This window comes from Falco rusticolus, chromosome 6 (genome assembly GCF_015220075.1).
Source record: "Falco rusticolus isolate bFalRus1 chromosome 6, bFalRus1.pri, whole genome shotgun sequence".
Taxonomy (NCBI): Eukaryota; Metazoa; Chordata; class Aves; order Falconiformes; family Falconidae; genus Falco; species Falco rusticolus.
In genome coordinates, this window is record NC_051192.1 from 38,368,246 (window position 1) to 38,395,579 (window position 27,334).

Genomic DNA, 27,334 nt, shown 5'->3' on the forward strand with positions numbered 1-27,334 from the left:
CTGAGATTGAGTATAACGAGTTGCACATGATTAAGTTCATGTTCTACAGCCACAGCCTTGTGAAGCACTCTGCCGGTCCGAGCTTACTGAAGTGAACCTTTTTGCTCTTTCACAGTGGGGAGGGAAGAAAAAAGGCAGTATTCAACATAAGTTAGCTAACTAACAGAAAGGAAATACCTTACGAAGACAAGACAATTCGTACGTTTCACAGGAGTTGGCAGGCTGTGGTAACTAGGACTTTATGATTTCAAGAAAATAACACACGATGTAACACTGACTGGAAGCCATCTTGTATCGTTGGCCGTGTTAGCTTACATTACCGAAAATTAAGGCAACTGAATGCAGGATCATATAGTATTGCAAAAGAAGCAAAAGAAATTTATAGACTAATTGACTATAAAAAGCCCTGCAAACAGAAGCACTCATAAGACTGCTGACTAACGATATACAGCTTTTTCCTCCCACTCCATGAAACACACATTGTATGTTCATCAAGCTACATTTTACACAGATTTCATGTCTTTCTCCTGCCATTTTCTTAGGAAAAGAGCTGTTAAAATACTGTTTTAAAACAACACGATACCTAAAGAGCAAGCAACCAAGAAGTCAGGATTTGATGGGGGAACCTCTCCAGCCACACACACACCAAAAAACCCCCCAAACACCACCTTCCCACCCACCCCCAAAACTCTAAAAAGAAAACATAAAAATAAAAAAAAAAAATCCCAACCCCTCAAAGCTTCATGGTCTTACAAGCTTTCAATCTTAACACACACAAAAGTATACCATCTGCCATTATATGAAACCCAGATATGACCATCAATAGATTAGACCACTAGTTATCCTCCAGCCTTCAAACATTCCTCATTGTCAGCCAGAATGATTGGGGGGGGGGGGGGGGGGGAAAAAATAGTTCAAGGCACAGACGCATCAAGCCAATTTCAGAAGCCAGGACAGTCTGCTCACCAGTGCTCTTCTTTCCAACCTTAAGCTCTCCGAAGCCTAAGGTAAGTTATAACTTCTAGCCTCAGTTTCTCAAGTTATAAAATGTAATAAAACCTTCAGAATTCTTTTTGAAGAACTCACTTATTCTTTTGTCTTTTAAAATACTTTGTATGACCCTACTGTTACAAGAGCTACTCAGCAACTATTCAACTACTGAAACAATAGAGGAAAGAAACGTTTGGACTGTGAAAACCACAAGCTAAACTGAGAAGCCATGTGTGCTTTAATGCTTTTACAGCATTATCCACAATCCTTTTCTCATCCTGTTCTTCAGGTTTATCCAAAACTGCTAACAGATGAAGACCATTTTCTTGTAGGGTACCAAAAAAACCCAAACACCACCACTACCACCACCACAAAAACAAACAAACAAACAAAAAAAACCAAAACCAAACCAACCAAACAAAAAAAACCCCCACCTACCCAACCAACTAAAAAAAAAAAATTACAAATTTGAGACAGCTCTGGGTTACAGTATTTATAAAGCAAAATAAATATTGTGCTACTTCTGCTACTTGGATACTGAAGCCTTTTAACATATAAGGAATGTTTCCCCTCAACTTAAGTACATGTTATATCAAGAATTAGACCAAGTCAATATATTATTTTAACGTATGCTCCTTTCTAGGTTGCCAATATTTCATTGTTATTTCTGATTTTCTTAGTACTGAGAGGTTCAGGACAAGGTAGGCATCTTACATAGTAGTAACAAGAAAGGACATGGCATTTTGCATTTATAGACATGTTTTCCCAGCATGAAACAATAAGGTTCCATATGTTTGTTTCTTGGCAAGAAAGATCAGGAAAATCAAGGTACAGTTAAAAGCTCACATCCTGTTTTGCCAAAAAAAAAAAAAAAAAAAAAAACCACCAAAAAAAACCCCCCACAAAAAAATGTCAATGTACCTACCCATCAAAACACACAATCATATTTCATATGGACATTTTCAACATTAATCATCTATGTCAAAAGCTTTTTTTTAAGAACTCATTTAAAAATACATAATACAGACAACATTAGATCATAGAATCTCTCAAATTGGAAGGGACCAATAAGGATCATCAAGTCTAACTCCCTACTCCTCGCAGGACAATGTGGGAATATATGGACACTAACTAAACTCCAGACTCCCTTTCTCCCTAATGTCCTTCAGGAGACTCATCTCTTTGCATTTCCTCTCTACTTCGCTAGGTTTTAAATCAGGCCAACAGAACAGAGAAAGTAGAGCTTTTTTTCCCCCTCCCTCCTCATGTGAGAAGACAGCTATTTACTCAGCATCAAAGGAATGGAAACCTTCTTTTCAATGCCATGTAAATCTAGGACAGAGCAAAATAGCCTTAAAAAGACAGACAGGATTCCCCCCCATCCCCCTGTTTCTAGGGGGAAAAAAAAAAAAAGTTAAGTAGCAAATAGCAAAACCAGCCACTATATCAGAAAAGATACTTTCTTCCATTAAGCCAACCACTGTCTTTAACATCATGCACACCTACTTTTTCCCATAGCTGTTCTTGTATTCTCCCTTCTACCTCTTATTGTAAAAAAAACCAAACCACTAAATAAAATAAAATAAAAAAAACCACAACAGAGAATAACCTTGCCTTTACAGAGATTTCTAAGTTTCTCTTCAAAGATATCTCTGAGGTCTCACTTGTATATAAATGATAATGAAGGACCGGAAGATTATTTTTACAGCAGTACATTAATTTTTTTAACATCATCAGTATTTAGTATATAAACATCAACTATAATCACTGATTTCTTCTTCCCAACTTCCTGGAAGGAAAAAGGCCCCTTGCATTAATCAGTAAGACCGAGTATAAAATGCTAGAGAATAAGAAGGGGGACCTTCATCTTTTTGACTAATGAGAATCCTGCTGTCAAGAGTATAGATGCGCTCTGAATAGCTTTAAATAAGCAATGAGTCAACTCGCTTGTAAAACTTGAAGCCATAAAACCACAGTAGTTTCATGAACTTATTCTTCATTTAGCCATTGAATTAGATGCTTCAAAATTCAAGGAAGAGCAGAACCATTCAGCCTTTCTAAGCAAACATCCACTTACATACGTGCCGGGGAAACAAAGGGGAATAGCAGTGCACTATTAAGATTCTTCAGAAAGCAAAAGTAGAAAAGCAGGTACAGCTTTTTTCACTTCTGCCTCCTGGAGTTTGAGCAAACATACCTTTATTCTGGTTTCTAACCTCACTATCACCCTTTCCAATATATTGAATTCAGAATTATTATCCATATCTGCCTGAGATACAATGAATTTTAAATAAGCTAGGTCTGGAAAGGAAAAGCAGACAGCATGTCTTTATTTTCCTATGGACTATCCTGACTCCTTTGGCTCCTCAGCTTACCCATCTGTTTACAGGTCCCATCACGTGTGCTGCAAAGACTATGCATATTCTAGCTATTACTTTGATCAAAAAGTAAGACAACATATTCTTCAGCCACAGAACCATAGGTGCCCAGAGCAGCCACCGCAATCCTCTTGCATGATGTGAGAGACCTGGTTCTCCAGTCCCCACCCTGTCCCTTCCCACAGCAGTTCTGGTGCATCACAAGCAGCTGTGCCAGCAGCCGCTCTGCCTGCAAGACCCTGCAGCAGGAGGCAACTCCACCAGGAAGCGCCCCTGCACAGGTGCTCAGGGATAGGAGGCTTCGCTTGGACATCACCTCTTCCCACTCTGGGCTGTCCCTCTAACATGCGCAGTGCCGCACACTGGACCAAGGGGTGTTAAGAGCTCCTCAGAAGTGACCAGATAGAAGGTAAGTGTTCACCATTTTCCCTTCTGTCAAGTAAAACTGAACCTGTGTGTGTTTCCACACATAGGAAAAACAAGGAGAAGGCTGGGAGCCCTGCCCTGTTCTGACTCAAACTCACTCATCACAGCAAAAGACACGTGAACACGCAGGCAAGAGTCTCATCATCCACAAACACTTTGAACACATACACACCAATAAAACAATCAAATACAAGATGTACATTAACAAGTCTTGTTACTTTTTTTTAATTAAATGGATTTGCATAGCATGACTGATTATAAAAATTGCACAATGCATACCATGATGAATAAAAGCATATTAGATCATTCTTGGCCCACACTTTTTATTTATATATAGCAGAATTATATTGGATCAGGCCCTATAGTAGAACATACCATGTAACTTCAGCCAGTGGTCAGCTAAACAAGGAAAGGCAGCAAGGAATGCAGACTTCACAGGACAGTAGAAAACAGGAATTCAGTAGAAGACAGAAGTCATGAATGCCAATTACCTTACTAGTTAACAGCCTGGGCAGTGTTGCCACTACTTCTGTCTGTAAAAAGAGCTTATTTTTTAAATACCTAGTTTGTATACACATCAAGAGAACCAAAGGCTTGTAAAGCACTCAAAATTAGAGCACTTATGTATGTACTAAGCTTTTTGGTAGAAATGTGAACATCAAAGAGAAGGCACTAAGCTTTTTCACATAAACGGGAACATCCTTGAAAGAAAAGGCAATATGCCAAGACCAAATTAAAATTTTCTCCATTGTTGTATTACTGGCAGTATCTGATGGATGGAATCCTGTCAGCAACTTCATGCTCCATTAATTACCAGTGCTCTCCTGACATCTCTACTTTCTAACACGTTTCTTAGGTGACCAGGAAGTCTGGACTTTCGGGTTCCATCAACTTTAAGGGAAAACACGTTACAGTATCAGACACAGCCATGAGAAATATCTGGAGACCTCAGTACTTTATTTGTCCCCTCCATAATCTAGTCTTACAGTGACTACCAGCCTGGAGCATAAATCATATCATCACTTACATCTCTGAAGAATCTCAAAGTTAACAGCAGTCAGGGTTGCTAACTCCATCCGCTTGAACAGCGAGGCAACCTACCTCTCATATGTCATCTTAACAGACAACTTCGGGTTATTTTCCTTGAACTCTGACAGATCTCTTGGGATACATATTTTCAAGATTTTTCTCCAAAGCCACAAAGGGTATAAATATACCTTCTACTTATTTTAATGAAAGCAAAGATTGATTTTAATGAAAGCAAATACAGCATGACCAGAATCAATACTCACGAACAGCTGCAGAATTAAATCTGTACCAGTTTAACAAATGCATCATCTTCTCAGAGTCTTTTTCACCTTAAACATGTATAATATCCGTGTAGCCTATTCTGCCACAGTTCCTAGCAAGACACTGCATTTGTTTAACAGAAGTAACATACAGGGGATCTCCTTCCTGGAGGAAAAGTAGGTGTGCAAGCATAGCCACCACAACATCAGCAGCATGCTGTGGCTTGTATTGTGGGTCTAGACGTATGCCCACCTTTTCAAGTGGAAAAGAAAATATGCTGTTGCAAAATTATACAGTATTTACATAATCGAGGCAATTATTGCACTGATCATATTTAATTACCTTTAATACCACAAACAACTTTCAGCTGTAAAGTATTAAAATTGTTTATCTGTGATAGTAATAAACCAGCCATCATACAAATAAAATGTTAGCCATCTCAGATTACTGTAAATTTACAATTTTTAAAATTTTTACAGCACATACAAAAGAACATCCAGTTTCAAGATGAAGCCCAAGTAAAAAAACAATGCATACTACTTTAGCTAGATTAGTAGAAGCTCTCAAAGTAGCACTTAAGCCAGCTGCTCCAGCATCATTTAACAGGCCTGATTTTTCATGAACCCCATTTCGTTTGGGTTTTTTTATTGTTGGGGGTTGGTGTGTATGTCTTTTTTTTTTTTTTTTTTTTTGTGGTACTGGCTTTGTGTTTGTTGTGGTGTCCATAGTCCTGTGTTGCTCACCTCATACCCCCCCCCCCCGCCTCCCCCCTTTTTTTCTTTTCTTCCCATACTAGCTGTGCTGGGAGTAGGTGGGTGGAGAAAGACAGTCTGACTCAAATTACACAATATGCATATAAAAAAGCTTGTTCAAATTTTTCCACTGTGTGCAGTCCTTGCACAAACATTACTGACCAATGAAAGACACCAAGAGACAGCACTTTAGCAGCTTTCTAAAGCCACATGATGGCTTCTATAAGGATTTTTAGATTTAGAAGTGTGGATAAGAGGGTTAATTTAGTTGTGTCATTTCATTCTACAATTTACTGATAAATCAGAGTCTATACGCATTCAGAGCTAAAGTACTGACTCAGGAAATTATTAATTAGGACCAATTAAGTTATTGTAAGATCTGGTACAGAATTTCAAAGTTTGAATAGGTTTTCATCAGAGGGGTAGCAATAGAAGAATTACAGATTCTCAATTTATATATTAAAAGATATATCCACAAGGGGGCTAACGTTTAAATAATTATAGATGGAAATTAGAGTACTCTAGCAACATACACACCTGCAATACTCCTAGCATCTGAACACACATACTACCGTGGCAATGTAACGTTTTGCTTCAAATCACCTTCACCTTCAGGACGCCACACACTCTGATCCTCACGGTTTGCAGTTCCGAGTCAGAGCAAAGCGCAACCGCCGCAGCGTGGGTACCGCTGGGGGCCCCAGCGAGGGGTCTGTGTCCCGGGGCCCACCCTGCCACTCTGCGTCCACACGGGATCATGGTGCCCCGTGCCCAGCAGCTGCCCGTGCAGGGAATGGGAATGGGAACTGCCTGTGCCAGGCAGAGATAAAACCCATCAGTCAAAATACCACGTCAATCCTCTCCAGCAGAATATGTTATCGCTGTGGGGAACTGGATAACGTTTTAAGCCCTCACCTACTGTATGCCTTCTGTACCTTTCTGTTTTCCCCTGTAATTTATCTATTTGTAAACCAAAACCAACCGAATCCAATAAGCTAAAACTTGATTTATTCTCAGATGGAGAAATACCAGGATAAACAAGCAATAGATGAAGAGTCTCATCAGCTGCTACATGAGAACACTTCAGCATTTGGCATTAACAAGCTACCTGGCACTGATATCATCATCTAAAGCACAGGCATGCTGTGCTGCAAAAAGAACAGAATAATACTAAACTCCCTTACAAGAGAACACTAACTAGAAGAGTATGCAAAATCATGGCATTAAAGTTATTTTGCAACAGACCAAGCACATTGCTCTCTCTCGCCTCCCAGCACCTAAGCAAATTATTACCTGTGCACAGAGTGTATGTGGGGAAGTCTCATAGGCAGAGGCATGCCTGTGTTTATGGGTGGGCAGCCATAAAATGAGGTGCCTTAGAAGAGTCTCTGTCTGGTGTTCCCCACAAAAGGGCCCCTCCTCTCAGGAATCACTGAAAAGCTTGTTAGCACTGTAAGATGCTCAAGTAGCTACGATTAAAAAATTCTAACTGTCTAAGTTAGTGTACTCACTTAGCACTGTACTCGTTTTGCCATCTATGCATTTATGAATGGCAGAGTAAAAAAAAGCCCTCATCCCAGTAATTAAGCCATTCACCTGAAGAAGCCTAGTGTGCAGCAGACCATCTGCCCAACAATCAAGGGATCTACTTGTAATACCATGCTGCAGTCCTCCTGGTGCTGTTAAAGCTTTCCCCAGGATCAGCTCTGAAGGTCTGTATATCTAGCCACAGGAGGCGAAAAAAACCAAACCAAACAAAAACCAAATACACACCACAACACACACAGAGCTATTTAACTGTTGTGTTTTGGCTTTTAAGCACGAGCTGTAAGTCAACCAGTAGGCAATTTCACCAAACCAGGATGGGAGGTTGACCTTCCTGAGGAGCCGGATCCAGACACGGGTGTTCTGCTTGTGGCCATCCGCAGGGCCCTCCCTGGGCACACACATCTGCTTGCTCACAGACAGGCCAAACAGCTGCAGAGCAGCTCCCTGACAGGCTATGAGGGTGTTCCTGTTTGTGAACGCCTGGAAAGCAGTGCTGTGATAACTTGTGCACCTTGAAGAACCTCAACAGACAACAAACGGTTTCACAGAAGTTTAACTCCGACATTTCACACATGGGGAAGTTTGGAATGAACTTTGACAGAACAAAGCAATTTAAACTCAAAATATTCAACAACTCATGCAAGCAGATCCACCTCCTGTCTACAAATACGTGCTAGTGAGTAAAAAGTTCAAAACAGTACCATGAAATGAAACTACAAGGCAAACTCAGAATAAATTTAGGCATGTAAGTCCTTATAAAACTATACATATGTAAAATACCTGTCACCTGGCAGCTCATCTCCAGTTTTGGTAAATGATTAGAAGAAAGACTGATAATAGATTAAAAAAAATAATATAAATCACATCAACAATGTAAGGTAGAGAACTTGAAGAGAGTTTGTTAAATGTGGCTTTAAAAACACATTGACAGCCAGCTCTTCCTGTGACAAGTGAAGTTAGTGTGGTTGCAAACTCTGAAACACATAGGATAACAGATGCACATCCTTTCTGAAGCTGAACTTTAGAGTCATGGCTGGGAATGATTTGCAGAAAGGATTTCTGAGCAAAAGCACTACACTTCTACCTTTATTAAAGACAGACAGCATTTGGATGGGTCTGCCCACAGTTGTTGTTTGTGATTGTATGCCACGTTATATAAAATATGTATTAAAAACATCATACTGCGGAAACACAATTACTTAACCAACAGCCATATGTTGTTCTGATTAAAAACCTCAGTCTGTGATTCAGAGATAAACTTGGACGTATGTTAGAGAATTGAAGGACCAGCAAAGGGCAAACGGAACTGTACCGTGGAAGGAGGACAAAGAAGAGGAGAGGACTCAAAGCTGGAGTCAGACTTCAAGCCCAGCAAGCAGCACCCCCAGTGAACACGCCAGAACGGCAGCCCCTCCGCTGCCTGCAAAAGCAAACAGCATCCGCGCCTGCAACCGCGACACAGCGCTCGAACCCTTGCGTAAGCCGGAATCTCCTCCCTGCACCCTTCTCGCCCGCGGGTCAAAATAAAAGCGTTTTAAAACGCTCTTGCAGAGCTCAGCCTTCCTTAGAGGAGACGCAAAGTCACCTCCCTCCTTTCCCTGCAGGAATTACGGGCTCGGAGGAGCCGGCCGCTCGCACGGGCGCAGCGCTCCCGCTGGGCCCGGCCTCGCCGCAGCGGCGCAGGCACCAGGTGCCCGGCGCCACCCAGACATCCCTGCGCCCCGGCCCGGGCCCGCCTCGGCCCCGTCAGCTCCGTGCGGCGGGCGCTGCCCTTCACTGCAGGAGCTCGCCGCTACCTCCAGCCCCGCTCCAACCCGCCGCCCCGCAAACCCCGCGCTGCCGCGCCGCTCCCAGCGGCCGGGCCCCTTCCCCGCCGGGCACCCCCGCGGCTCCGCACCGCCGCGCCAGCCCCGCCGCACACCCAGCCCCAGCAGCAACGGGCTCGGAGCAAAGCCCGTCCCGCCGCCGCCGCTCCGCGGGGCCGAGGCAGGGTCTCGCCGTCACGGCGGGGCGAGGGCCGGACACGCCGCCCCCACCGGCACGGCACGGCTGTGCCCGCCGGGCCGCAGCGCCCCTGCGTGGGGCCGCCCCTCGGCTGGGTCTGCGCCGGGTCTGCGGGCGGCGGGTGACACCGAGGGAGGGGAGCAAAGCCCCCTCGCCGGCCGCCGCACGGCCGGCCCCGCACCTGTTGCGAGGGGAGGCCGCCGCCGGGCCCCGCGGCGCTCCTCCTCCTCACGGCCGCCCGCAGCCGCCGGTCCGGCCCGGCCCGACCCGCGCCGCCCGCCGGCAGCGCCTCACCTGCGGGGTACCGGCACCCGCCGCTCCGGCCCGCGGCCTCCGCCATGTCTCCTCGCCGCGCGCGGCTGCTCCGCCCCGCGGATCCGCGGCCGCGGGCAGGTGAGAGCGCCACGTCCCCCTCCCCGCCGGCGGGATGTGCCCGGGGCAGGTGAGGGCGGGCCCGGCGCCCGCGGGCGGTAGCGGCCTCTGACGGGCACCTGGCCCCGGCGGCTGGGAGGCGGCGGCCGCCCCGCCTCACACAGGTGCGGGGCCTTCTCCGCAGAGCTGCCGGCGCCGAGGCAGGCAACGGGCTCTGGGACGGTTCCCGATTCCCGCCGGTGTCTGGACGGTCTGTGGGAGGAGCGGTGCACCGCAGCCTTCGGGAAAGAACTGTACTGCTGTAGTCTCATTATTAAGGCACATGCTTCTGAACAGCCGGGGCCGTACCCTTACCTGCCTACAACGCCCGGCTTCCAGAAAACGGCTTTGTGAAGAGGTGTCAATGTGTCGGTCTTTTCTGTAGAGGTCATGATCTTATTACCTTTCCCGTGAGTTCACCTAAACTTGCCCTAAGCTACTTTCCAAGGTCATAAGAGCGTTCCTCTTCAGTGTTCTATGACTAAATTAAAAAATCATTTCATTTTGTATCTGCTTGCAGATAGTACCAACCATCAGAACTACAGCTGAAGGAGGGTGAATGCATCAGGGAACTGATGGCACTCAGCTATGTCATGCACGCAGGCAAGCAATGGAGAGGTGCAGCTCCCTCAGTCTGGTGCATTAGACAAAGCAAATTTCCACCACCGTGCAGAGCGTCCTTCTTTCACAAATGACTAAGTTCAGGGCATGAGGCCTTCTAGGAGAAGGGAAGATGAATGTTTTGTGACATCAGGAGCCATTTATGCTCTAAAATAGAAGGAGCTGCAGCTTGGGTGACAAGCATTCCTTGTGGCTGGTTTGTGGGCAGGACAGTGTTTGTGATACAAGAACAGGCTGGGCTCTATGCTGAAAGGTGCAAGATACTCCAAGATTGGCACTGCCTTGGTCAAGTTTTAACTTCTGCATTCTGCATGACTCCTAATGGAAGTGGAAAGGTGTATCTCAGTCAGCCTGAGCCTTGGATTACAACAGCACTAGTCAGGGACCAAGAGGCTATCCAAGTCAAAGGGAGTGGTAGGCCCTATAGTCAAAAGGTTACCCTCAGCAAAATCCTGCACTAAAACATAACATGTCCTTGCAACATAATCTCAGATCCCCCTGTGGTGGTCCACATAGGTATCCACCAGCAGATAGAAGCTGGGAGCCAGGCTGAGGGGCCCAGGCTGACCTGTCCGACGCACTTTGACCCAAAACATTTCTTCTTGTTTTGTCCGATGATACAAAAAGTAATGCGCCTGGCACAATCTAGATGAAGTAGCCTGAGGTGGAGATATCACATAAACTTTTATGAACAGATCTAGTACATAGATGGATAAGCTGTGCTGTTTAGGGAACAACATTCAAACCAGTTCATGATCTCTCAAGTAGCGCAAGTGTACGTGGCCCAGCCTAGGCATGCATCAGATGTGATGTAGTCTTACAGTGGAGAATACAGAACTGATTGCTGAGTGGCTCTGCAGGAACCACCTTGGGTCTGATGAAGCCAGCAGTGAACTGCAGGAATTAATTCCCAGCTGATGCGAGGCTAGGTCTCGTCGAGACATCAAACTGATCCCTTTCTCTTACACATAACTGGCATTACCAAGCTCCTTGAGTCACAGAGAAGAGGCTGCATGCTTTTGAAGTATCCACACACAAATAAAGCAATGCAATTACACTGTGGTCTATTCATGCTGCATGAAATTAGAGGTTTTCAAACTGTCGTCATAGACTGATACAGGATCATGTTCCACACAAAAAATCAAACTAGGGGAGTTTGTTGTCCTAGGGTCACTTTTTCCACAGGTAAAGTTTTTTAGTTGCTTTGGCTTTTGCAAGTCAACCTCCACAAACTACCTTGAATTTGTACTGTTTTCTGCCATAATAGCAGCAGAAATTGTTAAACAGTAGCAATGTTTCTCCTGAAATGTAGCTACGCTTTTGGCACTTATGCCAAAATCTATCTATGCCCAAACATCAGTGGAACAGTCTTCAGAGTAAAAAAAACCTGACTAAAATTATCTCATCTACATTCTTTGTTTAGCCTATTTTTTTGATACATAATTAGGTTTTAGTCAGTAAAAATTACTACATACATGTTAGGACAATGTTTTGTGTTTAGAAAAAAATATTTAATTTTCTTTGAAAATACTTGCTAGACCTGAAAAATTCAGGGCAGAAGCTGTTCACTGATTACCAAGGCTTACAAAGAGAGAAGCAGCTTCTTGTCCAGGCAAGTCTCACTCATAACGAAATTTTTTTGCAGCTGCCCCATAAGAATCTGATGATACCCAGTGCTAGAATGCTGGAGTGACAATGAGAATGGATGGACGGATAATATCCACCATCCTTCTTCATTATATGTGAGGAAAGACATATTGTGTAAACAAAAGCAGAAGAAAACAACAGGCCACAATGACTACTCAGTGCACAGAGGAAGGACATTCATTTCTCAAGTCAAGTAGAGCACCCAGAGAAGAACTTACTTTGGCCCTGGATTGTCAGTACAGGAATTAGACTGCAGGAGAACCAAGAAAATACTCAATGCTATGACTATCAAATCACTGTAACTTTAACATGTGCCAGAAAGGTTCCCTTGATACTCAGTATGATTTTTTCCGCCTTTTTTATTCCAATATTTTCCAGTTCTACATCTTTATTTTTTTAAAAGTCAAAAAATATAGGAAAAAGTAAGTCTTAGGTTCTTTTTATTTTCAACTGTGTATGTCAGAGATAGCTTTAGAACAAGCTAACATTACTGTGGTTCAGGTGTATGCAACTGGTACAGTTCAGTAGTACATAAACAACTCTAAAACAAATGCACCATAGAACTTAAATTACCAAAATTAAACAATATTAAACTATGTAGGGCAGTAGGTAAAACCAATTACCTTTAGGTCTTGCACACTAAAAGAAAAATATCTAAATATGATTGAAATTATAAAGTTCCACTACATATTATCGAGATATATTACAAAGAAAAAGAAACTTGAGAAGTTGTTGTCACATTTTGGTTTTGTTCCAGTGATGTACAGTCACATGAAATCTTACATCAGTTTTTCATGAAATTAACATCTGGTTACTTTAACTACAATATTTCATGAATTTATAATTTTTTTTTTGTGTGTTTGTTTTTAAGTTGAAAAACTTGCATGTAAAAACATTTAAAGTGAAATAACGTTGCAGGTTGTTTACAGATTCCTTATGGATTATAGGAGTAAAAGCAGTAAGGAAGCTGCAGTGTTTTTAACATTGGTAAACAAATACTGGATTAAAGTGCAACAGTCCTTCTGACAGCACACCTGCTCTGTGCTGAAAGGAAATCTTTCCCTCTCTGCAGAGAAGCGAAGAAAAATTTCAGTGTCAGGCGTGTTTCTCTCGAAAGTCAGTGATGGCCTTCCAGAGAGTGCATAGCATTCCTCCTCTGTGAAGAAAAATCATAAAGATGCTCAGGTACAAAGATACTCTCTAGCCTGAAAGCATTCCAATTTAGCTGCTTTCTGATTTTCTTGCTCTGGTTTTGACCAACGAAGTTCAGTGGGAAGGCTGATCAAAGGTGAAATTCAACACGCAATACTCAAATAGAGAACAGAGTCCTTTCCTGATTACAGTACAGGGCAATCTTTCCACTTTTCAGATGCCTGCTTTCTGGAATTCAGACTTCTGGTCCAAAGGACCTGCATAACTCACAGCAGATTTCCAACATTATTAAAGTGTTGAATATGAAAAAATCTTAACACCTACTTTTTCTTTTTTAAAAAAAAAAACAAAACGGTTTTAAAATTATTTATTTTTAAACTGACTGGACACACACACACAGAGTGTTCGATAATTTCTATTGTTTCTACTTAAACTTGATTCTGCAGTGACTCATACCACCTGGGCATGATCAGGTGAAATCTAGTGTTAATTGCAGTCCATGAGTAGTATTTCCATAATTACATAAAGTTTTGCTATCTCTACCTTTTTAAATAAAAGCAAGGCTCCAACGGGATATCCAGTCTCCAAGTGCAAGGTAAAAGCTTTACTTTAAAATTCTCCCTTTGCTTTTCTTTAATAGAAAAGCTTTTTTGAAAAATAAGCAGTATCAGCTGTCTACCAGGAATGCATCAGTATACAAAGACAGACTGGAAAGTGTTACTTATTTTAACTTAATACTGCACAATCCAAAAAATAGAGACTTAGTTACTTTCTCTTGTAACAAAACACAACTCCTGCTCAGCACCATTCATTTAACTGTGAAGCATTACCTCAGTCGCAAACATTTCAGATCATCTCGTGTAACATAGCACAGAACATCCATTAATGTATAGTCTTCAGCCAAGAACTATAAAGAGAAGTTTAAATGAACGTTTTGTTAGAAATATAGCTTTCTAAGCTTTATATACCATCTGCTCTTAAAAATAGAAGTTTAAATTTAGAAGAAACCTAAAATAGGGCCAATGTGTGGTATACCTAACAAATTAATCCACATTGTTTCTAGAAATACGATGAAACTACTTCATTTCTATACTGTATACTTTACATTGGCATACCAGGCACAATTTGAAAAGTGTAATGCTTTTACAGCTACTCAAAACTTTTGTCAAATGGCATTTGACTTCAATGAACACAAATTAAAGCATAATTAATACCCATGAGGAAATGAAAAACGACAGTTAAGACCTACCTTTTCAAAAGTGGCATCTAAATTTGATGTACTAGAATTTTGAGGAACCTTTGATTTGATCTGTAGGAGTAACTACATCCAGGTTTTTCTAAGTCAGCTGAAATTCTGAGATGCTCAACACCTCTAAAATTATATGATTTGCTGCAGAGCAGACCAATCTGCTTCAGGAGATTTCACTTCAGCACAGCTAGCTAAGGGTGAATGTGTATCCTGTATCTAGGGTATAATCAGCAAGAACTGCTGCAATTGTACAGACACTTAAAAATTATGAACCAGAGCAATATTCTCTACTTATCAGGACATTTTATTCCCTTATTGCTGATCAGATATAGGAATTAACAATACTGTATCTTTATTAAGGCCTTAATATGCATGGCTTTTTCCTATCCTCTGAAAACAAATTCATCTCTCAAAATGAGCTCTATCGAAAAGGTTTGGTGTCTTCTTGCATGGAGTCACAAAACAGTACTGCAACTGTGTCCAGAGAGTGAACAGTCATTGCTACCTTGTTTATCGTGGCCTCATCAGCACCTTGAACACTCAGCCAGTTAATGAGATCAGGGTCTTCAGCCCCTGTGCCAGTGGAATGACGATGACAGACAGACAATCCAGGAATATCTAAAACAACCATATTTGAGAAAAGGTTTTCTGTTGCCAAAGCAACCTATTGTCATTTTTGACTGCTGAAGCACTTTCTTCCATGAGTTTTCCCTTCAAGCTTAGAATACCAGTATCTCCATAAATAAAGATAAATGTCAACTCCCAAAGCATAAACTTAATTACAGTTTATATACAGTTATACACCAATTACTTCTACTTGGTTAGGGGTTAAAGTTAGGTTCACAGTTAAAGTAATGTGAACATTGATACAGATACATTTTCTGGTCCTCTTCAGAAAATTACTACTACAAGGCACATACATTTCATAGTAACTGTTTCTACACTAACAATGTTGCATCAATTTAACTAAACTGTTCAGTGAACTGAAACTGGTGCATAGGCAATGCCTTAGACTGAGGATCAGCTGTGCTTTTGGAAAGGAACTCTTCTTTGAACCACATAACATGGAAACATCAAAAAAAATACAGAAAGTGCATAAGCACTTCCACTTCTTCAGGGAAGATATTCATCAAACTCAGCTTCCCTCAGTAAGCTTTAAGTTCTATTTACATCTCACCAATTAGGTCTTTAACTTTCAGTGTAACAACTGGAATAATCTGTAATTTAAAGAACATATAACCTAAACATAGTAGATTACCCTCTTTAGAAATAATATTTATCCTGTAGGATATAAGCCATGTACTCTTCCATGTAATTACAGTCAAATTTATTTAAATCATACCATTCCTTGTACTGTGATTAACAAATTCAGTAATTTGTTTCCACAACATACGTTCTTACTTCAAAGCAAACCCTACCACAGGCAGCGTAACGAAGCATCTTTGCTGAGACTGGCTCAATAAAAAGAACACAAGTTTAGCTGCCACTGTCTTAACCTGCAGCCAGTATGAAAATTTTCATTGAAAATTCTCTCACCTATTGGCTGTGACCTAAGCCGTAGGTTTCTGATCTCTTGATCTTTTTCTTCTATAGCTTGATGTAAGAGGACTTGAAATTCTCTCTCTTTTTGAACCAACTCCTCCAATAACCTGCGAGGTAACAGGAAGGAAGCACACATTTCCTCAGGTAATTTCAGATTTTCAGGAAAGCAAATGCTGTACTACTCTTAAACTGGAAAAATTCTGGAAACCTTCTCAACAGAGACAATGACAGACTTCTTCAGCTTTCATAGGAATATCCTCTCACTATATATTTATTATGACCTGCATCAAGACATAAACATTCACTGGTTCCTAAAGCTATAGCTCTTTAAAAAGGAAAAACCCCAAATACATCAGCTTTCATATACACATCCACCTACTAAACAGGTGGTATGGTACAAAATTTCTGTGAAATTTCTGCAGCCAACATTCTGTTTTAAACAAAACTGTGTAACCAAGAACAAATATCAAAATGTTTCATAAACCAAGGACTAAACTTTGTAAAATAATCCTTTGTAAGGAAAAATGCCAGTTCACATCTTTCCAGCAGACATTTTCAAAACTATGGCAAGGACAGAGCTGTGATGAAAATGTGGTGAAAACTTACGGTTGCATTTCTTAAATGGGGAAAATACGTTTTCATCCACACAAGGGCTGTCCCTTCCTCACACACTAGGTACTTTGTGCCTACCCTCCTATGCTATATGAAGAGTGAGAAAACAGGAGGCAAAATACCTTGTGTCCTCTACTAAGCAACTACTCTTGAGAATGTCAAGCAGAAATAAATTGGAACCCATGTTTGACTTCCTTCGTAACACAAACCCAGAGAGATTCAGTGGTCAGCACCTTTCACAGTGGTCAAAGGAAAATAATTAGAATACAATGGAAAATTAGTATGAGAAACTGCCGCAATTTGTTATTTTAGAAAAGTGTTTTAGTAAAAAGCAGGACTTGTGAACAATATGTATTCAGGAACTTGGTCAGAGAAACTGTACATGGAGAACACACTCATAAACGTACTGCTGACTTGTGAGTCTTAGGAAGTTCTGCCTGGAAAGTATTGCAGCATCTTCATCCCTTTCCTGAAGCCTTTGTCAGCCTGAGAAATACGCAATAACCATTCCATTTCAGTAATATTTTGTTTCCTTTTTTTTGTTTTGTTTTGTTTTATACATTTTATTTATTTATACCAGTTAAGCACTGCGACTTTTTTTCTGGGACACTGAAAGATAGGGACGTTCTGGAATTCAGCTAGAGAATGTGCCACAAAAGCACCTTACCTGTCTTTGCACAGAAGTAAGCCGCATCCTGCATGATTGCTTTGTAAAAACATCTAGCCCTATTTATAGCTTGCATGCAGGCCTACCAGCAGCATAGTTGCATTTGAGTGCTTACGCATCTAAGCTAACAATTCTTAACAAGTCCATGCTGCATGTGAACAGAGCTGCTTTGTGCCTTTACACACACCCCCAGCTCAGTGCAGAAAGATTAATCTCTACTCTGTCCAGACAGGTGTGCAGTCACCTTTCAGTTGACTTATTCCTTCTCTATCCATTCTGGTCGAAAAAGGCTTCAGGACCAATAAAATAATAATCTCTTTTTCTTGATAATTACTTGCTGCTTGTGCCAGTAAAGTTTTAATTAATACTTCAACCACTGTCTATTATTTACCTCAAAATTTCTGTATGAATGACAGGATGTGATTATTTGGCCAAAGACTTTGCATTTGAGAGATTTACAAAAGCAAAGTGCTAGAAAACAGTACCTCTACAAATTCATCACTTCTGATACCACTCCCCATCATAAACTTGGGAAGTCAAGTGAGCCAGTCTCAATTAATTATGTCTTTAGGTGTATCAACAAGGCAATCAAAGTATTTCTCAGTGGTCACAAGCAAAAAAATGAATTGTAACATAAGAACTCAAAAATACTGATGCTTTATTGAAGTGGTACTGCCTAATGAATTACTCTAATTATGGCAAAATTCTTGGACACATTTAAAAGTGAAGTACAATTTGATATTTTAATTTAAATTGGAACAGTAACTACAAAGAATGTTCTAGCAGCATAGCAACTGTCTTACTGAAGCCATGTTCTCTTTCTATCAAGGTCATATGCAAAATTTAATGAGGTCAGGTGCTGCAAAAGCTAAAATATCTACTTTAAAGAGACAAACTGGTGTATTTTAATGAGAAGGAAACAAAATATGAAAATTATTTGGATAAAATAATAAAGACAGATTTGTCTCTGACATTTCTTAAACGACAAAAACGTAAAAAACACTTCTCAGGTTTAAAGTGGAGTATGTATATTTCTGGGAAAAAAATCCAGTATCCAAATGTCTGGCTTATTTCTTCTTTTAAACAACACACCTATTTTGCCCATCTTTCTCTATTAAACAAAATTTATTTAATAAAAAGGTAATGCCTGCTGATAAGCACCGATCCTGCTGTAGTGAATTCTGTGCAAAAAACAAGTCTGAAGCAGTTTCCTTGTGGAGTGTGGCTGTCAATTAGCTCAAGCTCATTCCCCAAGAATAACTATAGAAAAGAACAGCAAGTTCTGTCTTAATGGAAACAAAACATAACACCATTCATCAGCCATACACAGCACATGAAGGAGAGAAAAAGCAGCAGCTTGGCAGCAAGCTCAGGTTTTTTTGGACCTTCCTTGAAAGGGCACCTGAAATCAAGACTGGCCTTAACTTGCATCACCATTGTTTTGAAATAAATAAAACTAATACAAGAGATTGGTCACGGCTAAACAATGACCATCATTTATATTAACAACTTGCAGTACTATTACTGATAGTGCCACTAGTATTCTAGCACATATATTCTAAAAACAAAACACCACATACTGTCACAAGAGGGCTAGTATCTCCTGATGTCTAAACTTACCTGTTTGTCTCTAATTTTAGCCTGCCCAGCTGGACACTCAGTGATCTGTGAGCAGCCTGTGAGTCATGGGATACTGTAGAGCTGAGTGTGCTCACACCTGAGGTAGCTACTGCATCTTCCATGACAATGCAAGGCTGTTGGATGGTTTGATTTTGAGGCCGTTCATCTTGGTCTTCTTCAACTTCTATATCATCTTGATCTGCTGTATCACTTTCAGATGCAAGACTAAAATGTGGCCTCAATTCTATTAGGAACATAAAATATAAGCAGAAGAAAAAACATTGAAGATGTTAAACATTAGTTAAATGTTAAAACAAAAGCAGACCTAAGTGACTATTTAGAGATCATGCTACAACTTTGGTTAAACCAGACCTGAAATTTCTGTAGCAAAAGAACAGATAATATTTTCTAGGGGTTTAAAATCACTCAGACCATAACAGCATCTTAGTTTATGTGGATTATTTTTCAGCCTATTGAATGTTCAAAAGCTTTAAAAACCAAAAATCTGGATGAATAGGCTTCCAGATTTGGCTAGCATTTCACAACAAATTGTGCTGATGTACTATGTGCAGCAGAAGTACTTTCTTTTGCTTAATGCCATTCTCAGTTGTTTATAATTTCTTACACGTCTGACCTGAACTGCTTTATTAAACAAATAAACATTTGGGGTTTTATATCCAGCTTTTTATGTCTTTTATATCCAGCTATTCCAGTTGTTGCTATTCTGGCATATTTAGTATTATCTCATTATAAGAGTATCACGTTTTCTGAAAAACTACTATATCCAAAGATATAGAGAGGAAATAACAAGCAGACCCCTTCTCCTGAAAATGAAATGTAGCACACTTCCTTTCTACTTATCGGAGAGAACACTGCCTATTTTGTAATGACGTTCATCCACAAAACTGGACACAAAGCTGTATGAGGACTCTGGTTTCTGTTATTCCTTGTTTAAACTACCTACCAGATCTTACCAGGTATGCAAGATACATACATAAGCTCTTATACTCCTACACAACCTATCACTGCAACAACATCTGTTTGTTAATTCCAACCATTTAATATAAATCTTCCTTCCTTCCTTCGATTGTGGCTTCTTGCTGCTGAGCACTCCCTTTAGTCTCCTCATCAAAACATTCTTTTTTTCTGAATCACACTTGGGTTTTATACAGTTTTGATTTTTCCACTGAAGAACTAACATGTATGTTTCTCTGCTTTACAAAAGGGACATTTGTTCCTTGATCCATTTCATCTCTTCATTTAAATGCTACATACCTTTTTCAAGGCTGAACATACTGTGCTATGCTTCCTCTAAATTAAAGAAAGCAGAAAGATTATATAGCAGTTACCCAAATATTGCTAGGCAAGTATGTCTGAATTTGCTTTGAACTTCTGCATCATGCTAGTAAGAACAGAAGCTCACTACCAGGCAGCATAACTACACAACATGGGCTTTGCACCACTCCTAAAATATCCCATAACTTTTAGAAGTGCTAAAGCCAGAGATAAATCTTCACATCATCATCATCATCAGACCAGGGCAAAGGGAAGCAATCAAAAGTAGGTTAAGGCAATCAGGGGAAAGGCAAATGATCAGTACCCGAAAGCTACTAGGGCACCGAGGCTTTTGTTAAAGCCAGACCATGTACAATTAACGCTGATACTGAGCAGTATAGGGAAGAAGAGTGTATTAAGAAGGAATTCTAGAGCAATCCTGTTATACAGCAATAAAGTACGTGCCTCTCAAAGGTGTTTGGTATTCTAATCAAAAGACAGATTTTCCTTATGAATTCTAAGTAACACAGAAACCCGATTTATGCCTTGCTGGTCGTGCTGGGGATACGGAAAACACCACAGAGAACAGGAAGAGCTGTAACTTTGGAATTTTCAGATCCCCTTGTTGATAATTTAAGCCTTAACCCGCTGCAGAAAACAGGAACTAAGTATTCTGATTTCAGCCTTAAAGCATGAAATCATACACTTGAAAATTTCACCATTAATTCCAGCGTAGGGAACGAGAGAATCACAAGCTTAGAAGTTAAGAAGCAGAAGAGAAACTAACTCTGGAAATAGGTATAAGTACTAACAGAATGGGCTGCAGTTTCTTCTACACAGACCCATGTATGCCATGCATACTACTTCCACAACAATTCCAAATACAATATTCAAACTGCAGGCACTGCAGATATTTTTTTTCTTTAGACAGCTTCTGACCAGGAGCCAGAGATTTTTTGAGTGCTCTGAAAAGCATATCATTAACCTATGCTTTGCAAAACACCTTCCAAAATCAGCAATGCGCTGGCAAGTGGTCTGTCCTTTGGATTTCAAGGGGCAGCACTGTGCACCTCAAAAAATTAGGCTCCAGAGCACCTTAGCCTACTCCTGCTCACTGTGATGCAGAGTTGTTTAGGTTACGCATCTTGGAAAGGTGCTTTCCAAAACAACTCGGGCAATACACTGATTAGTTTTTGAGCTGCAAAACAGACTGAACAGGAAAAAGGCCACTGCTGGTTTCAAAATCTTAAGTGAAGTGTCATAATCACAACTCTAAAGCATGTTTAAAGAGATCAGCTAAAAAATATTCGCTGAGTATTAAGAAATGACTCACCTGGGACCAGAATAGTAATTGCAGTCTGCACAGCTTTTCTGATTATGCTGTCCAATGCAAACATCCAATGTGGCTTGATGTTATGATTTCGGAGAACTTTATTGACCTAGCATCAGAGAATTCAGTTCAGATATTCAGTGTCCCCCCAACTTAAAACTGTAATATACGTCATCATTATATAAAGTGTTTGAACTTATAGGTGCTGTATTAAAGCAGGTGATTAAAACTGTTTCATGTTGTTATTAAATGAAGAAAATAGCAACACTGCCAACTTCCGCCATTTTATCACAAGTCACACGATATTTTGTATTTTTTATCAAGTACTAGTTTCTGCATTAGGTGATTTTTTTTATGTCAGCAATACTGAAGTTCATTTAACTTTCATGGGTGTGGAGATTAAAAGAAGCATGTGAGCAGGACAAATACCAAGGACCATGTTATGGAAGGCTTGTAACTTAAGCTAATTAGTCTTGTTATTTTTTTGGCATCGTTTTCACTCCTTGCTCTGAGCAATACTTATCTATTTTAAAGTACAATTGTAGGAAATATCAAAGAACTAATGTAATGCCGCTCCTTCTTAATTCAGAAAATAGTTAATTAACGTGATTTTAAATAGTCAGGGAACTTCAATTGTGTGCTGTGCCATTTTCTCTTTCCTTCTACTTTTTACTTTGTACAATCAGATAGTATTCTGTACCAGGCTGCTCCTGATTGCCTACAGGCCTGCTTTCAAACTGCTTTTAGCCATATTCCCAGGTGTCTTTATGGATGCTCCACGCCACTTGCAAGAATAACTCTACCTTGGGGGATTTTTTTTTCCAACTTCCAAACAACAGGGAAGAAGCAGGTGGGGTGACAGTGCTACAGCAAAGCGCCTAGCCACAGTAAATGGCAACAGCACAGAACAGACTTGATGCTGTTTTCCAGGCACAGAAGCAGACCAAGGCAACAGACTGTCACAGCAGAACTTGAGAAGTTGCAGGAAGAAACAAATATATCTGTGTTTAGAAAATTATAAACTTACTCAGAAGCTTTATTAAAAAAAGGAGCAACTACTGCTTACTAAAAAATGTGGTGAGAAGATACTTCACTCTTGGGTCTTCCTAAAAAAGAGAGGAGTTTAATTCTCTCACATTGTGATAACCTCTCTGTAAAAAATGACTGAAGTTACATGAATGGTGCCTTCAGAAGATATGTAAAAGTTAATAAATGTTATTAATAATTTTATTTTCACTGCCCCAAAGCAACAGTATTTGGAAACGCAGTAACTTATGCAGGTACCTGTACTGGGTGCTTTGGCTAGGATGGAGTTAACTTTCTTCACGGCAGCCCATATGGTGCTATGTGTCAGACTGGTGACTAAAACAGCCTTGATAACACACCCATGGTTTAGCTGTTGCTGAGCAGAGCTTACACAGTGTCAAGGCCTTCTGTGTTTCTTACACTGCCCCACCACTGAGTAGGCTGGGGGTGGCTTAAAAGGCTGGAACAGGACATGGTTGACAAACCAACCGAAGAGATATTCCCTTCCACATAATACCACACACAGCAATAAAACTAGAGGGGTAGCGATTGCTCAGGGACCAGTCGAGCATTAGTCTACTAGTGGTGAGTGAGTGCTTTTGCATCACTTGTGAGATTTGGGGTCCCCCCCCTTATTAAACAGTCTTTCTCTTGACCCACAAGTTTTCTCACTTTTTGCCCTTTCCATCCTCTCCCTCATCCCGCTGGGAGGAAGCAAAGGAGCAACTGGGTAGGGGCTTTCCTCTACCTGCTAGCCAGGGTCAACTAACACAGTACCCGTGTCTCCTCGTTTCTATCACCAACAGCCAGGAGATGGCACTTGGACACCGTGCCGGGACTCGGAGAGCTGTCAGCAGTGCCACGGGAGCCTGCCCGGTGCCCCACACCTGGGCAGCTGCTGCCCAAGGGCCCCAGAGGCTGGCCCACCGCCCTCAGAGGCAGCGCAGCTCCTGTTTGCAGGCGCTTTGTGCCTCCCCATACTGACTCCGGCCGAGACACTGATGCGTTTAGCCAAGTGCAGCCTGCTTAAGAACTGAACAAGCACGATGTAACTTTGTCAAGAACACGGCGATCCCCAGTAATGTGATTTAGCTATTCATATTACAGCACAAAACTACTTTTTCTTGCTTGCTGATGAGGATATTGTGATTATTAAAACTTGTTACCTAAGATTACCTTATTAAGTCCTGCCTGAGAACAAGAGAACTACTCTCCCTCACTTTTAGCAATTATCCCAGTCTCTGCAGTATCTGAGGTCTTGATACTGATTTGGATTTCAGTGTTCTACTATGGAAATCTAATGTATGTCCAAAAGAATTAAGACAGGCCACATACAAAGCAAAGCCTTCATTTCTTTGGGTTATCTTAGTTAAATGATAGAGCAATAGTAATGAAAAAGACGTTTATCAGTTAAAAACCAGCAACTTGTAATGATTAAGTTAACAGAAGATGGTAAAATTCTTACTGAAAAGAACATGATTCAGGCAATTATCACTGAACAACTGATGCCCAGCAACATCTCTATCAGAAAGCCAACGCAGATATTTGTACTTTTGCCCCCTCCATTTTTCTCTTGACCTTGTACATTTGGTTTTTCTTTTTCCAAGTGTCAGAACAGTATTAATGTGAAGCTAAGTAGAAAGGAGAGATGAAGTGTATTCAAAGTGAAAACTCAAAGAGAAAACTTTGATTTGTAGAAACCTTTTACAGATTCATTTCACATGTTTGGGTTTTTTCATAAACAGCATCTAATTCTTGTCAGTGTAGTCTATGCAACAGTTTACATGCTATGCAATCCTTCCTGACAGCTCTTTTACTTGTCAGAGTGCCCCAGGTTTAAATGCTAACAGAATCATCCGCATCAAATGCCTACTTCCATTGTCATTTCATTTTTACTATGCGACTTCAGTCTGGAAAAGTGATGCCCAGCACAGCTGCACCCTTCTCATGTTGGTTATTCATCTTAATCATGAACACAGTGTTTATACAACTATGCTGAACCTTCCAGATCCTTAATCAGCAAAATCTCAACAGTTGTGTTCAGGGCCTGTGTACTGCCAAAAGATCACATGGCAACCAAACGAAACCAAGTCATGGCTGTGGGTCTGGGATTTTGTTATTGCAGGTTCAAAGCCCTCAAATATTATTGTCTCAGTAACCGTGGGTAGAAGTTAATGAAGTTTTCTTTGCTTCTGGATTCTAGCTTCTTTTTTTTTTTTTTTTTTCCTTCCAGTTTTGGTGCACAAAACTTAGTAAAAATGACAACTTACAGCATCTTGAAAACCAAACAGCACGAGCTGCACTTGACTGATACCATGGCTGTCAAAGTCTAACTCCAGTTTCAGTTTTGAAAGAGTCGTTGCGATAATTTTACGATCAGTGGACCGTACAAACTCTCTGAGGCTGGAAACGAGCGTTGTGATATGTTCCCATTTTAGCTTGGGTTCTTCAGCTCCCTAGTAAAAGAGAGAAGAAAAGAAACAGTTTTGATAGCCATCTTTTGAAACGTACACCCAGACGGACTTCAGCCAATAACATCACCTGGCAATATGGAGTTTCAGAAACTCTGCTGCTATGGTTAGCGAAAAGGTGCAGCTGCAGGTTAGGTAATGGTAGCAGCCCAGGAGCTCTACTGCTGAGCTCCCTGGTAACGCAGATTGCTTGACAAGCAAGTAGCTGACTTCATTTAATATCAGTTGCTGAAGTTCATATGCACACTATAGTCTGTAAGTCTCATTGTACAGGAAGGAGTGAAAAGATATAAATAACTGTAGTGTGCATGGAATACTACAAATTACTCTTAATTGCAAACAGGTACTTTGCAGTGCCTCTCATTTCAGAGTTGCCTCTGAGAGGCAACATGCAAAGTCCCACAGTCACATTTAAAAGAAAGGATTAGTCAAAGTTGTGCAGAATGCTCAACTAAAGTCTAATTCTTTCCTGGTACTTCTACACTTACCTATTCTTATAACAGGTCTACAAATCTCCCACCTTTCTATTATAAATATCCTTTTTAAAAGGTTTTGTGTTTTCGCATGAGCTACCAAAGCAGCAAAAGTTCAAAAGTATTCATCAGAATAACCACGTAAGTAACTAGGAGGCAAAGGACTGTATTTACTCTCTAAAGTTATGCCAACTGAATATAAATTTCAATTCCAGATCTTAAAATTAAGCCAGATATAGGAAACCATACTAGTTGTTCAAAATGAAGTACTAGATGCTTATTCTGAATGAAGCGATTATTTATAGACTAAAGATATCTAACACTGATTTCCATAACAGCAGGACACATTATGCTGTTTGGTTCTGTTGCATTTGCCAGTTTTACGTCATGAATGTTACAGCTGGCCAGACATCAAGAACTCTGTTTGCCCATAACATTGAGGTTTTAACTAACAGTTAATTCTGATCAGGATGAGACAAAGACAATTTGATTATTTGAGAGAAACAAAAAATAAAATAAAATAAAAAGCTCTAAAGCAGTCAAACATTCCACTGACCAAAGCACCTATCTCTGAGATAAAAGATCCTAGCCTCTGACCCTAATCAGCTTTTTGGAGAATTCACCTGATGATTGACTATATTGGTGGATCCTCACTCTGTGCTGCTGTAGCTGATCTCCTTTTCATGTAAATAATTAAAAAAACAGTAGGGCAGATAGGTGGACACAACACACTGTAGCCCTGGATTAGAAGAGCCAAGTCTTGATAAGGCATGCTGGGGACAGGGCAATCAGTATGGCTCCCTAATAAGATTTCTGGGAGGGTCATTCTTTTCCCCTAGCCCCCCCATGTTGAAATTGTTCTTATGAAAAGTTTTTGTGAAGGGAAAAGCGCTATCAAAACCTAAATCCTGGTGAGGCCTAACGAGCAAGTCAAGCTTCCACCTGTTGGTAACTTCTTGCATTTAAGCAGGACATAACAAGAAGCCAACTCAACTTCCCCTTAACTGCAGTTACTACTGCTTTCCCATGGTTTGAGTAAGTTTCCTACTCCTTGAGCAGGGTCCCTCTCTCAAGACAGAAAACAGTGTTTGGGAGTCAAGAGTTCTGCATCCCCTCGAAGGGCGGACAGTCCCACACACATACGCTTTGAGCTCTTTGGCTCTACAACTCCATGTCTCTCTGCTTCTCTCCTGGGCTCTTCCAGCCCCAGCTGAGGAAGGCGTAAAACACCAAGCACCCTCTCTGGAGTCATGATTGAGTTTCAGCCTCTCACAATCACTGATTATTCCTTTCATATGCATGCTAACAACTGCATCTGTTATAGCAACACTCTAGCAAAGCACAGATCACAGATCTCTCTTATTGCCTTCTATTTTAACGCTTTCTACAGTTACCAGGACAACCGTGGGCTCCTCTCCCCGCCCCCCAAGAGTTAGAAGCTCTTTTTATTGGTATGCCACCAATTTCCAAGTACATTAACTGTAGTACATGCGTAAGAATCATATCCGTTTGCATAAGTTTCTAAACAGTACTATCTTTAGAAGATGAGCTGTCACATTTTATACAAGTATGTTTTAGACCAGCAATACTTAGCCTTGAGAATGGAGTCAATTAACTATTAACACGCACACATCACAAACAAGAACCAAAAAAATCACATCATCCAATTACAGTGTTGCAACATTTAGCAGCATGGTAATGACTTGTAATTTATTTGGTGTCATCCTGAACTGATACATCATCATGAATTGTCCCCACAAAGGACTGCCAAAAGGTCATTCTGCAATTATTTTGTTGTTTGCTGTAGCTCCCACTGTTACTCCATCTTCCCTCCCCTCCATATGTGCTCC

At 40.9% G+C, this 27,334-nt stretch overlaps 2 protein-coding genes and 1 long non-coding RNA gene across 10 annotated transcripts in view; 1 reads left to right on the forward strand and 2 right to left on the reverse strand.

Moving 5' to 3' along the window:
* MAP7 (microtubule associated protein 7) overlaps positions 1-10,086 on the reverse strand; it is a 128,422-nt gene extending 118,336 nt beyond the window's left edge. For 6 of the 8 annotated variants that reach the window (XM_037391638.1, XM_037391643.1, XM_037391642.1 and 3 more), the window contains exon 1: positions 9,683-10,086. In XM_037391638.1, coding sequence (XP_037247535.1) covers positions 9,683-10,071 — 389 coding nt within the window. In that variant the 5' untranslated portion in view covers positions 10,072-10,086. The remainder of the gene's footprint in view (positions 1-9,682) is intronic. The other 2 variants (XM_037391644.1, XM_037391647.1) reach the window with 2 other exon arrangements.
* LOC119149840 lies at positions 10,085-11,475 on the forward strand. The gene is made up of 2 exons (XR_005104874.1): positions 10,085-10,209; positions 10,320-11,475. It is a non-coding gene; the product is annotated as an uncharacterized LOC119149840 (long non-coding RNA).
* Positions 11,476-12,408: 933 nt separating this feature from the next.
* Positions 12,409-27,334, reverse strand: part of MAP3K5 (mitogen-activated protein kinase kinase kinase 5) — a 108,629-nt gene continuing 93,703 nt past the window's right edge. The window contains exons 24-30 of the mRNA XM_037391992.1: positions 24,811-24,996; positions 21,518-21,623; positions 18,910-19,153; positions 16,005-16,117; positions 14,974-15,086; positions 14,050-14,126; positions 12,409-13,223 (exon numbers count right to left, since the gene is read on the reverse strand). Of these exons, the coding sequence (XP_037247889.1) occupies positions 13,163-13,223; positions 14,050-14,126; positions 14,974-15,086; positions 16,005-16,117; positions 18,910-19,153; positions 21,518-21,623; positions 24,811-24,996 (900 nt within the window). The 3' untranslated portion in view covers positions 12,409-13,162. The remainder of the gene's footprint in view (positions 13,224-14,049; positions 14,127-14,973; positions 15,087-16,004; positions 16,118-18,909; positions 19,154-21,517; positions 21,624-24,810; positions 24,997-27,334) is intronic.